General features: G+C 48.0%; 1 protein-coding gene across 1 annotated transcript in view; it reads right to left on the reverse strand.

Annotated features, from left to right (window-relative positions):
- Positions 1–18,174, reverse strand: part of agbl2 (AGBL carboxypeptidase 2) — a 60,152-nt gene that overhangs the window by 13,719 nt on the left and 28,259 nt on the right. The window contains exons 3-9 of the mRNA XM_043706450.1: positions 17,898–18,025; positions 16,444–16,629; positions 16,069–16,176; positions 8,352–8,493; positions 7,221–8,003; positions 6,315–6,474; positions 603–729 (exon numbers count right to left, since the gene is read on the reverse strand). Of these exons, the coding sequence (XP_043562385.1) occupies positions 603–729; positions 6,315–6,474; positions 7,221–8,003; positions 8,352–8,493; positions 16,069–16,176; positions 16,444–16,629; positions 17,898–18,006 (1,615 nt within the window). The 5' untranslated portion in view covers positions 18,007–18,025. The remainder of the gene's footprint in view (positions 1–602; positions 730–6,314; positions 6,475–7,220; positions 8,004–8,351; positions 8,494–16,068; positions 16,177–16,443; positions 16,630–17,897; positions 18,026–18,174) is intronic.

Consider the following 18,174-nt stretch of genomic DNA (forward strand, 5'->3'; position numbering starts at 1 on the left):
TCTGGCGATGGAGGAGTCCAAGGACCTACATGTCCTTGGTGGAGTGGGAGGGGGAGTTAAAGTGTCGAGCCACGGGGTGGTTGGGTTGGTTGGTCCGGGTGTCCCAGAGGTGTTCTCTGAAACGTTCCGCAAGTAGGCGGCCTGTCTCCCCAATGTAGAGGAGTCCACAGCGGGTGCAGCGGATGCAGTAAATGATGTGTGTGGAGGTGCAGATGAATTTGTGGCGGAAAGTCTACATTGATGTTGGTGTGCTGGTAGCCATGATTGAATGGCGGAGCAGACTCAAAGGGCTGAATGGCCTAATTTCTGCTCCTATGTCTTATGGTCTTATCCCTGGTTCCTGATAATAATTGTGTCTATGTGACTTGTAACAAGGTCCAACATACAATAAACTACATCTTATTGTTCAGGCAAGTGTCTCTTCTTGTCACTTAAGATCCACCCTGAACCCACTGTTAATTAAACATGTCCTTAGAACCAGCGCTGAAAGGAGGATTGGTGATAACACACAATGCCAACCATTAGCCGGTACTGAGTGGTTCCAGAGTATGTATAACTGACCCATGTGAGGTTAGGGTGAGCAATGAGAACACTCTACTCACCCAGGGTGGATCCCGCAAAGGTTGTTTCCATTGTGTAACTGTGAGTTATTCCCATCCTCCACATCACAATCCGACCTGTGCCCTCCTTTCCCCTTTGAACTTTGAACTTGCAACTCTGATAAGAAAACTGACATGAACAGGGGCAGTCAGTGACCTGTTCGTTCACTTATACTTCAAGCACTACTGACATTTCAATGGTTTACCAGCAAATTGATAACCATCCCAGCTCCATCCCCAGAAAGGTCACTAACCCACTTGAGACAAGCTCAAACTAGGGCACTGCACCATCAGCTCAGTAGAGGAATGACAGACCCTGGTGTGGGGGAAGGGGCTCAGTCTGTGTAGGGAAACCACCCTTTGAAGCTCAAATGGAAGTTGTTTCCCCAGGGACAGACGACATGCAGTGAAGGCGGCCAGGATTACAACACCGTCCACCCCAACCCTGACAAACACCTTGTACACTCCCACCTAGAAATTCTTTGACAGGGAAGCAGTGGGCTAGTGGTATTATCACTGGACGGCTAATCCAGAGATCCAGGTTCGGGGGACCTGGATTCAAATCCTGCTACAGCAGATGGCGGAATTTGAATTCAATAAAAATCTGGAATTAGAGTTTTGTCTGATGATGACCATGATATGTCAAAATATATCTGGTTCATTCATGTTGTTCAAGGAAGGAAACCTTACCTGGTCTGTCGTCTCTGTGGCCCCAGACTGACAACAATGTGGTTGACTCTTAACTGCCCTAATTAGTGATGGTAATAAATGCCATTGCTTAGCCATTGTCACACACAAGCCATGATGAAAACAAAAATGTCTTCCTGAGAACAGGAGGAACTGCCAGACCATTTACGAACACAACCCAGCACCTCCACCCCACAGCCAGCATTACCTCAAATACCCGCCCACCCAGTTTATTTAACCCGTCATGTGTGCACCAACATCCCAAATGAATGTTCACTTAGTGCCATTCTCCTGCCTTCTTCCTGTAACACTGTGCATTGTACCTTTTCAGACAACAGTGTGATTTTTAACTTTGTACACCCCAGTCCAACACCGGCATCTCCGAATCATACTTCCCTCTTGACAGCCTCAAGTGAATCTGTCTCCCCCACACACTGTCACACAGTACATTCCAGACCCTAACCCCTCCAGTGAACCTGCCTGCCCCCTCACACTCTCAGACAGGACATTCCAGACCCTAACTGCTTGAGTGAACATTGTCCTCCACCCCCACACTGTCAGACAGTACATTCCAAACCCTAACCCCTTGAGTGAACCTCCCCTCGCCCACACTGTCAGACAGTACATTCCAGACCCTAACCCCTCAAGTGAACCTCCCCTTGCCCACCCTGTCAGACAGTACATTCCAGACCCTAATCCCTTGAGTGAACCTGCCTCCCCCCCCACTCTCAGATAGTACATTCCAGACCCTAACCCCTCGAGTGAACCTGCCTCCCCCCCACACTCTAGACAGTACATTCTTGACCCAATTCCCTTTCAGTGTGAAAACATTTTTCCTACCTCATATTTGTTAACTTTACAACTCTCTTTAAAACTGTTCTCTCTTGCTCTTTTACGAGCAGGAACAGTTTATCCTGCTGAACTATATCCAGACGTCTTATGATTTTCTTTTGAAAAGCTACTCCAGACTTCCTTTTCGCTTTCCGCACTCCAACGTGAAGTCACAACCTCTCCATTCTACCCTCATAATTGAGGTTTCTCATTTCTGGAACTATTCTTGTCAGTTGGTTCTGGATTCTCTCCAATGTATTCACATCTTCCCAAAATGTGATTTGGAATGCCCTGCCTGGCAGAGTGGTGGTCGATTCCAGAGGAGGCTTCAAATGAGAGCTGCACATAGTCTTGCAAGTAACAAATTTAGAGGGTTGCAGAGATCGGAGAACCGAGACCACCTGCACAGGGAAGTTGGTACGCACACGATGGTGGTCTCCTTCAAAGAACAAAGAATAAAGAAAATTTACAGCCCAGGAAGAGGCCCTTCGGCCCTCCAAGCCTGAGCCGATCCAAATGTACTGTCTAAACCTGTCGGTCAATTGCTAAGCATTTGTATCCCTCTGCTCCCCACCTACTCATGCATCTATCCAGACGCATCTTAAGTGAATCTACCGTGCCTGCCTCTACCACCTCTGTTAATTTTATGATTCTATCATTCTATCCACACCAGTGAGAATTTCCTCCTCTTTCACATCTGTAAAGTGTGAAATCTTTAACAGTGGGTTGAAATGCTTGTCTTGAGAGTTAAATAATCTGTTCCTGAATCACAAATGTAAACAAATTCCCATGAATCACCAGGAATTCTCTCAGGCTGCTTTTAAAAAAAAGCACTATGAGGACAGAAATACTTACAGGGTTAGAGTTTGGATAAGTGGGCGTGCGGCACGGTGGCACAGTGGTTAGCACTGCTGCCTCACAGCACCAGAGACCCGGGTTCAATTCCCGACTCAGGCGACTGACTGTGTGGAGTTTGCACGTTCTCCCCGTGTCTGTGTGGGTTTCCTCCGGGTGCTCCGGTTTACTCCCACAGTCACAAAGATGTGCGGGTCAGGTGAATTGGCCATACTAAATTGCCCGTAGTGTTAGGTTAAAGGGGTAAATGTAGGGGTATGGGTGGGTTGTGCTTCGGTGGGTGGGTGTGGACCTGTTGGGCCGAAGGGCCTCTTTCCACACTGTAAGTAATCTAATCTAATCTAAAAAAGTGAAATCTAATTTCATATGTGATAGGATTGCATTAGGCATGAGAGACATACCAGCCCAGAGTAAAGGAACTTGCTCTGCAGAAAGCTATAAACATGTGAAGAAGCTCTGAGCTTGTTGATCATCAGCTAGAGGCAAGTGAGGACTGCAGATGCTGGAGATCAGAGTCGAGAGTGTGGTGCCGGAAAAACACAGCAGGTCAGGCAGCATCCGAAGAGCAGGAGAATCAACGTTTCAGGCATAAGCCCCTCATCAGGAATGAGGCTTTTGGGCCAGGGGTGCTGAGAGATAAATGGGAGGAGGCCGTGTGTTCGCAGGGTCCCAAAGCAGAAGATGAGGTGTTCTTCCTCCAGGTGTCGGGTGGTTAGGATTTGGTGATGAAAGAGGCCCAGACCTGCATGTCCTTGACGGACTGGGAGGGGGGAGTTGAAGTGTTGAGCCCCAGGGCAGTGGGGTTGGTTGGTTCGGGTGTCCCAGAGATGTTCTCTGAAACAATCTGCAAGTTGCAGTCCTGTCTCCCCGACGTAGAGGAGACCACATCGGGTGCAATGGATACAATAGATGACATTGGTGGAATTTCTGTCAAATGTGGAAAGATCCTTTGGAGCCTTGGATGGAGGTGAGGGAGGGGGGAGGTGTGGGCGCAGGCTTTGCACTCCTTGTGGTGGCAGGGGAGGGTGCTGGGAGTGGCTGGCTGGGGAAGTGGATCTGACGAGGGAGTCGTGGAGGGAATGGTCTCTCCGGAGCACTGATAGGTGTGGGGAGGGAAATATATCCCTAGTGGTGGGGTCTGTTTGTAGGTGGCAGAAATAGCAGAGGATGATGCGATGTATCTGAAGATTGGTGGGGTGGAAGGTGAGGATGGGCATTCTATCCTTGTGTTGGGAGGGGTGGGGTTCAAGGGCGATGGTGCGGGAAGTGGAGGAGATGTGCTGGAGGGCATCGTCGACCACGTGGGAGGGGAAATTGCTGTCTTTTAAGAAGGAGGCCATCTGGGATAATCTATGGGAGAATTGGTCCTCCTAAAAGTGGAGACGGAGGAATTGGGAATAAGGAATGGCGTTTTTACAGGAGACAGGGTGGGAGGAGATGTAGTCCAGGTATCTGTGGGAGTCGGTGGGTTTGTAGAAGGTGTCCGCCATTTGTCGGTTGCCGGAGATGGAGATGGAGAGGTCCAGGAAGGGGAGGGAGGTGCCTGAGACGGTCCAGGTGAACTTGAGGTCGGGGTGGAAGGTGTAGTGAAGTTGATGAACTGTTCAACCTCCTTGTGGGAGCAGGAGGTAGTGTCGATACAGTCATTGATGTAGCGGAGGAAAAGGTAGGGGATGGCGCCAGTGTTGCTCGAGGGTAGTAATGGGAGAACAGACAAGACTTTGTAACATGCTGAGGGACTCGCCTGGCCAAAGGAGAACAATACATTGGGAGAAAAGGGAAGGTGTATTTTTGCAGAAAACCCAGTAGAAAGCCCAAGACCAGACAGCAGGTTGTAAATATTGTAAAACAATTGGTACTGATGGGGATCACAACATTATACTCCCAGGGTGCAGCCATTCAATGACATCCTTGATCCTGGACACACAGAGGCAATGATTAATGCCAACTCAAAACTGCTCTCAAAATGATTGAATTGCCAATCAGTACGGCTCTTCCAGTCTTCCTTATGCCTCTGTGGTGTTTTGAAATCTGGCTGCATTCCCTTAATGAACCTTCGCTGTTAACAGGATTCAGAATTCAAAGCTGGCTACAGGGTCAAATACACTTGGGGGGATTCTTGCACTAATTATTTCCTGCCTCCTTGAGCTGTAGGGTGACCACATAGAATCCCTACAATGTGGAAATCGGCCCTTCGGGCCAGCAAGTCCACACTGACACTCGGAAGAGTGACCCACACAGACCCATTCCCCTACCCTACTACTCTACATTTACCTCAGAATAATGCACCTAACCTGCACATTGCTGAACACTTTGGGCAATTCAGCATGGCCAGTTCACCTAACCGGCACATCTTTGGACTGTGGGAGGAAACTGGAGGAAACCCACGCAGACATAGGGAGAATGTGCAAACTCCACACAGACAGTCACCCGAGGCTGGAATCGAACTCGGGTTCCTGGCGCTGTGAGGCAGCAGTGTTAACCACTGAGCCACCGTGCCACTCAGAAATATGCTCTCTGTAAGGCTCACAATCTCACAAATTAAGGAGGAGAGCTCTGAGGAAAGGACTCAAAACATTAACTCTACTTTCTCTTCATAGATACTGCCAGGCTTCTGAGTTTTCCCAGCAATTTGTGTTTTTGTTTCTGATTTCCGGCGATACTATTTCTTTGGGTGTGTTTTTTCCTCACAAATTAGGAGGTTTTTTAAAAAATTAATTCATGAGGCGTGTGCATCATTGGCTGGGCCAGCATCTATTGTCCAGATGTATTATGCTAAATTAGTTAAGAGTCAACCACATTGCTGTGGGTCTGGAGTCACATAGAGGCCAGACTGGGTATTCCTACCCATAAAGTGTGTTTTTAATGACAAGCAACAGTGTCTGCTGTTGGACTAGCTCTTAAGTTCCAGATCTTTATTGACGGATTAATTTCATGACCTGCCATTGTGGGATTCAAACCCATGGCCACAAACTAATGTTCTGGATGGCTAGCGCATTCTAGCGACTCATGGTGTTCGCACAAAGCCATCCAGTTCCCAGCGGCTGCTCAAACATAGAAATCCAGAGCTCAGTTTGACACCATTTCAAGCAGACTTGCTGTCTTATCCTGGGAGGCATCTTAGAATTCTCACGTGGAACAGGTTTACACACTGTCATGCAACCAAAACACCAAAAACCTAAACGCACTGACACCCAAAACCCTGCCCCCATTCCCTCCCACCCCTACCTCCTAATTCCCAACCCCACCACACACTCCACTTATACAGACATGGTGCATGGTTCATCACACAATCCCCACACCACCGCCCCAAACCCCCACCCCAGCCACATGCTCCAGTACCTTATCCGCTGCATTTTTACTCATCATGAGGGGGAAGATCCTCTCCTGGAATCGCAGTGATGCAGTCTCGTTGTTGTTGCAGCCATACATGAATGCGTTGTTCTTCCTGCTGTGTCCATGGAAGTCACAGTAAATGACCACGTCCCGCTCCTCCAGTAACCTGGGGGGGATGGGGGGGGGGGGGGAGCCTCACTGTTTACCTTCACCCCATTTAATATTTAATCCTTCCTCATTCAATATCCCCCTCTTCAATATTTACCACATTTACACCCTCACCAGCTGCCCATTCTCATTCTACACATTCACACTCTCCTCATTCAATATAGATTAGATCAGATTCCCTACAGTGTGGAACAGGCCCTTCGGCCCAACCAGTCCACACCGACCCTCCGAAGAGTAACCCACCCAGACCCATTTCCCTCTGACTAATGCACCTAACACTATGGGCAATTTAGCACAGCCAATTCACCTAACCTGCACATTTTTGCATTGTGGGAGGAGACCGTAGCACCCAGAGGAAACCCACGCAGACACGGGGGGAATGTGCAAACTCCACACAGACAGTCGCCTGAGGCCGGAATTGAACCCAGGTCCCTGGCACTCCCTATTCACACCCTCTCCCCATTCACCGATTTCCTGTTCACCCTTGCCCAGTTTACCCTGTTTGTTTACGTATCCACCACATTCACCCGCTGTCAATTCACATGCTTCCTGTTTACCCCCTCCACAATCACCGTCTGGCTCTTCAAATCATCGTCATTCACCGTCAGCTTTGTAGTTTCACCATTTCCACATTCACACCCTCCCCATTCACCACCCTCGATCTCCCTGGTATCTAGGTTACCCCGACACTCATTTCCGCACCATGTTACTGGAGTCTCAGTTACCGGAGATTCGGTCACTCACCGCTGCACCATATTCCTGGTGTGCCAGACACAGGGGAACGCCTCCCGAAGCATGGTGCGGTAGTTCCGGTTCAGGTCACGACCTGTCAGCGAGCAGCGGTAGTTGCCTGTTATCACCCCGTCTGGGTTGAGCATGGGAACCACTTTAAAGATGAACATGTCGCGTAGGAGACAGGCATCGTCCGAGTTGCCCAGGAGGTGATCCAGGAAGCCAGCCATCACCCAGGAGCTGTTGGTCTCCCCTGGGTGAACTCTGGCCGTCACCACCACTGCCTTCTTGGCAGGGCTGGTCTCGTGGCTCCTGGCCGGTGAGGTAATGGTCAGTACGGGCACGATATTGCCTGCCAGGCTGTGGCATAAGACCCGTACCTTGCAGTACTGGGACTGGACTGGGTCACTGGCGATGGCTGCCAGGTAGCGTTGTAGGTGGCTGTAGGTGTACGGGTACGAGTGGGCAAAATAGCACGTGTCATTTCTATGGGGGAACTTTAAACTCCAGGTCAGTGAGTACAGGCTCCTGCCCTCATGGCTCAGGCCATTCTTGTAGTAGCGGATCTGCTGGCCCACTCGGTACCAGCCCACCTGCCTCTGCGTAGCCTCCTGCTCCGAGTACAGGAGAGGCTTCAGGCCCTGGCTGTACAGGCTGCTGGCCTTCATCAAGTTGACAATAGTGAAGCGATAGGTGACTCCTGCCTTGGTATTCCTCACTCTGAAATAATACCACTGGGTGTGTTTATCTGTGTACAGGTCCGTGCGGAGAGTCAGCTCATAATCGTACGTCCCTCTGCAACACAGGAACCGCCCCGTTAGCAAAGTGAACCTCACTACCAATGCCCAGTCTACCCCTACACCAACCCCACCCCACCCTACCCTCTGCCTGGAACAGGCTGCCTCCCTGCATCAGCCATCCTGATCCCTCCCCAGAGCAAACACCCAGACAAGCTAACACAGCCCGGGGCTATACGGTCAACGCAAACACCAAGTAGAAGGTAGGTCCATAGTCCAGCTGGTGGGTGTGGGACAGGGAAGGGGGCTTCAACCTCACAAGAGGGTGAAAAGGAGTGGACAGGTCAGGATGTGGCACAGAGCAGCAGAGAGCTATCCTCACAGTCCACACAAGAATCGTACTCACACTCTGACGGCTTTCTGCAGGTTTCCGCTCTCAAATCTCGACTCGAAGATCAGCGCCTCGCTGTCGGCACCAGCTGTAGCGAGATGGAGCAGACCTCGGTGACCCCCAATACGGGAGCGGGTGAAGTACGAACCTTTCCTGGCTGTCAGAGCACACAGCATCAAGCAGGAAATACCACCACAGAACAGATAAAGGCAGGGCAATAACACGGAGATGGGCCGCTCAATCCCAATATCCTCGGGGAAGAAGGCCATTCAATCCCAACACCAAAGGGAAAGATGGACCGACCAATCCCAACATCCACAGGGAAGAGAGACACTCAATCTCACCTTCTACAAAGAGAGGGACCTCTCAATCCTAATATCCCCAGGGAAGAGGGACCTCTCAATTCCAACATCCACAGGGAAGAGGGGCACTCAATCGCAACATCCATTGGGAAGAGGGGCACCCAATCCCAACATCCATTGGGAAGAGGGGCACCCAATCTCAACATCGATTGGGAAGAGGGGCACTCAATCCCAACATCCACAGTTCACACCACAACTTCAGTCAGCATATCGGTAATTGCCAGGAGAGGCAGGCAGCTACTGCAGAAATCTCCTGTGGTCATTCCCCTCTCTAACAGATATACCATTTTGGACACTGTTTGGGGGGATGGGGGTGGGGGAGGTGGGGGTGGAGGTGGATGGCAATGGTGGAATAGCTAGGTTGTGGCACTGCAACTGGCTCTGCTGTAGACCAGGCTCAAGCTAAGTCCAAACAAGCATTAGTAGAGTCATAGAGATGAACAGCATGGAAACAGACCCTTCAGTCCAACTCGGCCATGCATTTACATAGCCTAAATTAATCTAGTCCCATTTCCCAGCACTTGGCTCATATCTCTCTAAACCCTTCCTATTCATGTACCCATTCAGATGCCTTCTAAATGCTGTAATTGAACCAACCTCCACCACTCCCTCTGGCAGCCCATTCTATAAAAACATCGCCCTCTGCGTGAAAAGAATTGCCCCTTAGGTCCCTTTTATATCTACCCCCTCTCACCGTAAACCTATATCCTCTAGTTCTGGACTCCCCCACCCCAGGGAAAAGGTCTTATCTTTATCCTATTCATGCCCCTTATGATTTTATAAACTTCTCAGCCTCCGATGCTCCAGGGAAAACAGCCCCAGCCTGTTCAGCCTCTCCCTCTAGCTCAAGTCCTCCAAACCTGGCAACATTCTTGTAAATCTTTTCTGAATCCTTTCAAGTTTCACAACATCCTTCTCAAAGGAAGGAGACCAGAATTGCACACAATATTCCAAAAGTGGCCTAAACCAATGTACAGCTGCAAGGTGACCTCCCAACTCATATACTCAACACAGGAAAGCATACCAAACACCTTCTTCACTATCCTATCTACCTGCTACTCCACTTTCAAGGAGATATGAACCTTCAAGGTCTCTTTGTTCAGCAACACGCCCCAGAACCTTACCATTAAGTGTGTTAGTCCTGCCCTGATTTGCCTTTCCAAAATGCAGCACCTCACATTTATCTAAACTCCATCTGCCACTCCTCGGCCCACTGGCCCATCTAATCAAGATCCTGTTTTACTCTTTGCTGTCCACACCTCCAATTTTGGTGTCATCTGCGATGACTATACCCACTATGTTCACGTCTAAATCATTTATAGAAATGACAAAATTAGTGGACCCAGCACCGATCCTTAGGGCACTCCACTGATCACAGGCCTCCAGTCTGAAAAGCAACCCACCACCACCACCCTCTGTCTTCTGCCTTTGAGCCAGTTCTGTATCCAAATGGCTAGTTCTCCCTGTATTCCATGAGATCCAACCTTGTTAACCAGTCTCCCATGGGGAACCTTGTCGAACACCTTACTGAAATCCATATAGATCACGTCTACTTCACTGCCCACATTAATCCTCTTTGCTACTTCTTCAAAAAATTTAATCAAGTTCGTGAGACATGATTTCCCACGCACAAAGCCATGTTGAATATCTCTAATCAGTCCTTGCCTTTCCAAATACATGTACGTCCTGTCCCTCAGGATTCCCTCCAACAATTTGTCCACCACCAATGTCAGGCTCACCAGTCTTTAGTTCCCTGGCTTTTCCGTACCCTCTTTCTTAAACAGTGGTACCACGTTAGCCAACCTCCAGTCATCCAGCCCCTCACCTGTGACTATCGATGATACAAATATCTCAGCAAGAGGCCCAGCAATCACTTCCCTAGCTTCCCACAGAGTTCTCGGGTACACCTGATCAGGTCCTGGGAATTTATCCACTCTTATGTGTTGTACGACATCCAGCATCTCCTCCTTTAAATGTCACCAGCTATTTTTCCACATTCTATATCTTCCACATCCTTCTCCACAGTAAACACTGATGCAAAATACTTGTTTAGTATCTCCCCATCTCCTGTGGCTCCACACATTGGCTGCTTTGCAACCTTTGAGGGGCCCTATCCTCTCCCTTTTTGTCCTTAATATGTTTATAAAAACCCTTTGGATTCATCTTAACCTTATTTACCAAAGCTATCTCATGTCCCCTTTTTGCCCTCCTGATTTCCCTCTTAAGTGTACTCCTACTGCTGCTATACTCTTCCAAGGGATCACTCAACCTCTGCTGTCTATAACTGGGCTTTTGCCCAAAACGTGAATTTTCCTGCTCCTCGGATGCTGCCTGACGTGCTGTGCTTTTCCAGCACCACACTCTTGGCTCTAATCTCCAGCATCTGCAGTACTCACTTATACCTGACATATGCTTCCTTCTTCTTGTTGACCGAAACCTAAATTTATCTAGTCATCTCGCATTCCCTACACCTCCCAGCCTTTCCATTCACCCTAACATGAAAATTCTGTCTCTGGACTCCCATTATCTCATTTCTGAAGGCTTCCCATTTTCCAGCTGTTCCTTTACCTGCGAACATCTGCCCCCAGTCGACTTTTGAAAATTCTAGTCTAATACCATCAAAATTAGCCTTCCTCCAATTTAGAACTTTAACATTTAGATCCGGCCTATCCTTTTCCATCACTGGTAGGCAAACTCGCTAGTCAGGAGCACAGCCAGGCGTTTCTGTGGTCGCTATGGAGGCGCCAGAATGGTGTGTTGCCTCCCTAGTGCCGGGGTCGAGGATGTCTTTGAGCGGTTGCATGAAATTCTTCAGAGGCTGGCAGAGGTCATTGTACACATTGGTACCAATGGCCCATTTGGAAAAGGCCTGAGGTCCTCAAGAGTGATTAGAGGGAGTTCGGCAGCAAGTTAAAATGCAGGATTCAAGGGTAGCAATGTCGGGACAACTTCAGGAGCCATGTGTTAGTGAGAGTAAGAATCGGAGAATTTGGCAGACGAATGCGTGGCTTGAGAGCTGGTCCAGGGATTCAGATTCTTGGATCATTAGGATCTCTTCTGGGATGGAGATGACCTGTACATCTTGAACTTGAACTGGAGGGGGACAATTATCCAGGTGGGAATATTTGCTAGAGCCACTTGCTCGGGTTTAAACTGGTGTGGCGGGGAGGGTGGGATCCAAAGCAGTAGGGAGATGAAAGAGAAGGTTGAAGATAGTAAGTAAAAGTTAATGAAAGCAAGTTAAATATTAAAGGCAGTGTTGGTACTCCTGCTATTAGACAGGGCAGGCAAGAGCACAACAGGAAGCAAGGGAAGTCTGCATTTATTTCAATGCAAGAGGCCTGACAGTCAAGGTAAATTAACTCAGGACATGGATGGCTACATGGAACTGGGATATTATAACTATCACAAAACATGGCTGAGGGAGGGACAGGATTGGCAGTTCAGTGTGCCGGGAAACAAATGCTATAGGAAGGGTAGAAAAAGAGGCAAGAGAGGAGGGAGAGTTGCATTTTTGATTTGGGAGAACATCACGGCAGTACTGAGAGAAGATACTGTTGAGGGCTTGTCCACTGAGTCTATCTGGGTAGAACTGAAAAATAAAAGGGGGGAGATCACTTTGACAGCATTGTATTGTAGGCCCGACCCCAACAGTCAGCAGGAGATTGAGTAGCAAATATGTCAGGAGATTGAGTAGCAAATATGTCAGGAGATTGAGTAGCAAATATGTCAGGAGATCACAGGTATCTGCAAAAATAACTGGTATGTAATAGTGGGGGATTTTTAGCTTGCCCAGCATTGATTGGGACTGCCATATTGTTCAACGCTTGGATGGAGAGATGTTTGTTAAGCATATCCAGGAAGAATTTCTCTTGCAGTATGTAGAGCACTTTGGGACCAGTGACTATAATTCCGTTAGTTTGTAAAATAGCTATGGAAAAGGTTTGGTCCAGTCCACTGGTTCAAGTTCTAAATTAGGACAAGGCCAATTTTAATGGTGTTAGACAGGAACTTTCAAAAGTTGATTGGGAGAAGCTATTTGCAAGCAAAAGAATGTCTGTGAAGTGGGAAGTTTTCAAAAGTGAGTTAATGAGGATTCAGGGCCAGCATGTTCCTATTAGAGTGAATGGTGAGGCTGGCAGGAGTGGGGAACACTGACTGACTAGATTTATTGGGGCTCTGGTCAAGAAAGAGAAGGAGGCATATGACATGTATAGACAGCTGGACTCAAATTAATTCCTTGAGGGTGTGGGCATTCAACCAAAAAAAAATCAAGAAGGGGACACAAGGTGGCTTTGGCAAATAAGTTAGAGGAGAATCTAAAGGTATTCTACAAGTTCCTACAAGTACATGAAGGGCAAAAGAGTAACTAGGGAGAGAAAGGACCTCTTAAAGATCAACAAGACCATCTATGTGCGGAGCCACAAGAGATGGGTGAAATCCTAAATGAATATTTCTCATCAGTATTTACCATCAAGCTAGTCAGCTTGGGAAATAAATAGTGAAGTCTTGAAGACACTCCTGTTTAGAGAATAGAAGGTGCTGGACATCTTAAAAAGCGCTAATCTTCATCAGATTCCTGGGACCTGATGAAGTGGGAGGCTAGGGAGGGGATTGCAGGATCCATAGCAGAGATATTGGTATCACCAACAGCCACAGGTGAAGTGCCTGAAGATTGGAGGGTGGCTAATGTTGTGCTATTATTAAAGAAAGGCTGTAGGGAAATGCTTGGGAACTACAAACTGATGAGCCTAACATCTGTGGTGGGTACGTTGTGAGAGGAGATTCTGAGAGACAGGATCTACAGGCATTTGGAGTCGCAAGGACTCATTTGGATAGTCAGCATGGCTTTGTGTCTGGGAAATTTGTGTCTCACGGATTTGATTGAGATTTTTAAAGGGCAGACTATGAAAATAGATGAGGGTAGTGCAGTAGACATTGTCTACATGGACTTAAGCAACATGGGTGGGTTGTTGAGTAAGGTTAAATCTCATGAGATCCAGGAAGAGTTAGCCAATTGCATACACACTTGGCTAGAAGGTAGAAGACAGAGGGTGGTGGGAGAGGGTTGTTTTTCAAAATGGAGGCCTGTGACCAGTGGTTTGCCACAGGGATGGGGTGCAGGGTCCACTGTTATTTGTACATTTATACAAATGATTTGGATGAGGATTTAGGAGATATGGTTAGTAAGTTTGCAGATGACACCACGATTAGTAGTATAGTGGACCATGAAAAGATTATCTGGGAATACAGTGTAATCTTCATCAACTGATGATCTAGGCTGATGAATGTCAGATAGAGTTTAATTTAGATAAATGCAAGGTGTTGCACTTATGTAGGTAAAACCGGGGCAGGACTTACACAGTCAATGGGAGGGCCCTGGCAAGTGCTCTAGAACAAAGAGATCTCGAGGTACAGGTTCCCAGCTCCTCGAAAATGGAGTCACCTTGGAGTGACAGGGTGGTGAAGGCGGCTTTCGACATGCATGCTTTCATCAATCAGAGCTTTAGGGATGAAGGTTGGGACATCATGTTGCAGCTGTACAAGATGTTGGTGAGGCCACAGTTGGAGTTCTGGTCACGTGCTGTTCCAGAAAGGATATTATTGAACTCGAATGATTTACTAGGATGCTACCCAGACTGGAAGGTTTGAGTTAAAAGGAGAGGATGGATAGGCTGGGACTTTTCTTCCTGGAGCGTAGGAGACCTTATAGAGGTCTATAAAACCATGAGAGGCGTAGTTTAGGTGGATAGCCAACAACTTTTCTCCATGGTGGGCGAGTCTAAACCTAGAGGGTATAGGTTTAAGCTGAGAGGGAAGAGATACAAAAGAGTGTGGAGGGGTAATGTTTTCACACAGAAGGTGGTGCGAGTCTGGAATAGGCTGCCAGAGGTAGTGGTGGTGGCAAGTACAATTTTGTCATTGAAGAACCATTTGGACAGGAACATGAATGGGATAGGTATGGAGGGATATGGATCAAACGCAGGCAAATGGGACTAGATTAATTGTGAAAACTGGGTGCCATGGACAAGTTGGGCTAAAAGGCCTGTTTGCATGCTGTAAACCTTCATGAGCTATTCATGAGGAAGAGGGCCACTCAATCCTGACATCCATGAGGAATAAAGACATTTAATTCCCAACAGAAAGCTGGAATGCATAAGCTCAGTTCAGATCAGGGTGTTGGGTGGTGGGCTGTCATTGAGAGCTGACCCTAGCTGTAAGGGTCAGAAGCCCCTTTCCCCAAGCTTCATCCTGGGATTCACAGTGGGCGGGGAGTCATTGATAACCCACTCCCACCCCTGACTCCTGGGATAAGATGGGGTAAAGACACATCTGAAAGATTCTCATTGGTGTATAATCAGATGAAAATAGATTCAAATACTGATATGAGTGAGGTTGTCTAAAAGTTTTGTCATGGAGATGGGTTCACAGTTAAACCCCAGGTGAGGAAAGGACTGGCAACACATAGTCCTCGTTAGCAAAATGGGTAATTTGGGGGACAAAAATATAAATTGGGAGTGAAACTCAGCAGATCTGGCAGCATCTGTTGCAAGAAAGCAGCGTTAATGTGTCGAGTCCAGTGACTCTTCGTCAGAACTGATAACAACTGGGAAAAAGTTTTTATTTATGCTGAAGATGTAGTGGAGTGATGGAGAGGTGAGCTGTTAGGTGGAGACAGAGGTCAGAAACGGAGAGAGAGAGACGGGGAGAAGGGGAGAGACAGAGAGAGAGAGGTGGGGGGGTGTGGGGAGAGAGAGTGAGTGAGAGAGAAAGAGAGAGGGGGTGAGACCGAGTGAGAGTGAGAGAGATATCAAAGGGGTTGTGAACAAGGAGACTATGGTGAACAGGCCAGACGAAGTGAAACTGAGAGTCGAGAGGAGGAGAGAATGAGCTGGCTGTGCTGAGAGCAGCTTATGTGATGACAAAGCCTAGGCTGAGGGGGTGGGTAAAGGACATGGTAAAAGGGGTACAGATCCTAAAATGATTGACCGCGATATGGAGTCCTGAAGGCTGCAGGGTCCCAAAGTGGAAAACGAGATGCTGTTCTTCCAGCTTGCACTTGGCCTCGCTCGAAAACTGCAGCAGGCCTGAGGCAGAGGTGCAGGCCGGCCAACATGGCATTGTGTCAAAATGGCAGGCAACAGGAAGCTCAGGGTCACTTTTTGTGGACGGAACGTAGGTGTCCTACATTTTGCTTCCCCAATATAGAGGAGACCGTATTGTGAACCGACACAGGGGGTCATTTCTGGCTGATGGGTGGCCAGAAGGCAGATATAACAGAAACAGAGAAAGATAACACCATAAAATGAGTTGAACAAGAAGAATGGGAATGTTAAATTTGTAACTGCAAGCTCGGAGTCAGAACTCACCTCCATCGATACAAAATACCACGGTTCTGCCATGTTTCCCACCACACTCTGGCACCTCCTCATGTTGACTGGGCTGGGATAGCCTCTCAGCTTCTCGAGGGCTCCACTCTGCCAGGAGGAACACAAAGAAAAACATTCAGCCATACTGCGGCCACAGCAAAGAAATAAAAGGTCACGCCACGCAAACACACCGGTGTCATGGCCCAAACATCCAATGAGGATAGATTCTTCTAATGGCACCTTTTCTGGAGTGGCCTCTTTGCTGTCTCAGACACAGTCCGTCCCTTCTCCCAACAGCATCCCCCACACCCCGACCCCTGACACCATTGCCCCCTCTCTCCCTCAGCTCCTGAATTCACCTCTCCATGTTCTTACCAATGTGGTGGATCTGTTCCTTGATGACCTCGCACTCTATTGGCCATCGTGGGGCGAGCTGTGACCCCGAGGATGTGACCGCATAAAGACTGAGGGGTTCCCGAAGGCGAGGAACGTGTCTCCCGGCATGATAGGCAAACACCAGCTGTCTGGTCCTCAGTAACTTAGGCTCACTAAGGAAGGAATCTGGAATGTTCAAATGGAAACAATGCTTTACACCCCTATCGTATTCCCATTACTGTTAGCACTGTCATCACCCTCCCATTCTGTCTGCCTATCTAGGCTGTTAGATATGCAGACAGTCAGGCCCACACTGTCAGTGTGCAAATAGGTGTTCACAAATCAACTGTACACAGAGACTTGATCTGCAGTCAATGAACGCCCACAAACACACAAGATAAATCCCAGACAAACGTACTCCCTCACCCCAAACCGTTACAGGTATAAACTGCCCACCTTCCCTTAAACACACACACACACAATACCCAACTATTGTCAAAATGCAGACTCCATGGTGCACTGGAATTTTATCCCAACTATTCCTGGAGTTGTCACAAAGCTAAATAGAACATAGAACATGACAGTGCAGTACAGGCCCTTCAGCCCTCGATGTTGCACCGACCTGTGAAAGCAATCTGAAGCCTATCTAACCTACACCATTCCACTTTCACCCATATGTTTATCCGATGACCATATAAATGCCCGTAAAGGTGGCGAGTCCACTACTGTTGCTGGCAAAGCGTTCCATGCCCCTACTACTCTCTGAGTAAAGAGACTACCTCTGACATCTGTCTTATATCTATCACCCCTCAATTTGAAGCTATGGCCCCATAAATACTTTTATTTAAGTTTGCAAAGTGCCCAAACCTGATCATGCTTCATAAGCTTTTTTGATCGATTTTAAGCATGAATGCGAGCAACCTGTCCAAATCTTCATCTGTGATCAAATCATCCAATTCCCAAAACCCTTTGCATCCTATCTTACTTATGTGTGGTAACAAGTGTGCTAAGGCTATGCCTTGCTTTTTCTTCGGTAAAGAAGTAACTCAGGTCCACATTTTTACTGCATTTTTACACTGGTCATAAAGCTCATTTTCAGGAAATCCGTGTGCAATCATACCCTGAAACACAGCCCGGTTTGCCAAAAGATAACTATTTCAACAGGATTCAGGTTCACGCTTTTATCAGAGCTTTATTTCACTCATCTCCCCCCTCCCCTGCTGATTACTAGCTTTTCATATTTACATCCACCACCATTTCCATCATTCTGTTAGTTGTCAGTCATTCCTGCAGATCAAACAAGAAGTCAACAGCTCAAACTGTAAATGCAATTTTCATACATGAGCCCACCAAGCCACTCCCCAGTCACCCCCTGTTCTTCCATTCCCTCCTTGTCCCTCCACCTCCCCCTCACTCTGTATAATGTTGGGACCCCTCCCTCCCCCCTCACTCACAGCGTAATGTCGGGACGTCCTCCTCTCCTTCCTCCTGCTCGGTCGAACTCCTGCTGACCTCAGTCTGCCCTCTGCTCGGGGTTGATGGGGATTCTCCAATTGGCTTCATTCTCTCGGGTAGTTAGGGTCTGTCATCCGAACCAAGGACACAATGTCAGCCCCTTTCACGACACCCCTCCACCTCACTTCCACTGTCAATATCTCCACTGTCAGCACTATTTATTCCAACTACACCACCGCCACGTCCATATGTTCAGTCAACACCCCTCCAGCATCA

The sequence above is a fragment of the Chiloscyllium plagiosum genome, chromosome 16 (genome assembly GCF_004010195.1).
Source record: "Chiloscyllium plagiosum isolate BGI_BamShark_2017 chromosome 16, ASM401019v2, whole genome shotgun sequence".
Lineage (NCBI taxonomy): Eukaryota > Metazoa > Chordata > Chondrichthyes > Orectolobiformes > Hemiscylliidae > Chiloscyllium > Chiloscyllium plagiosum.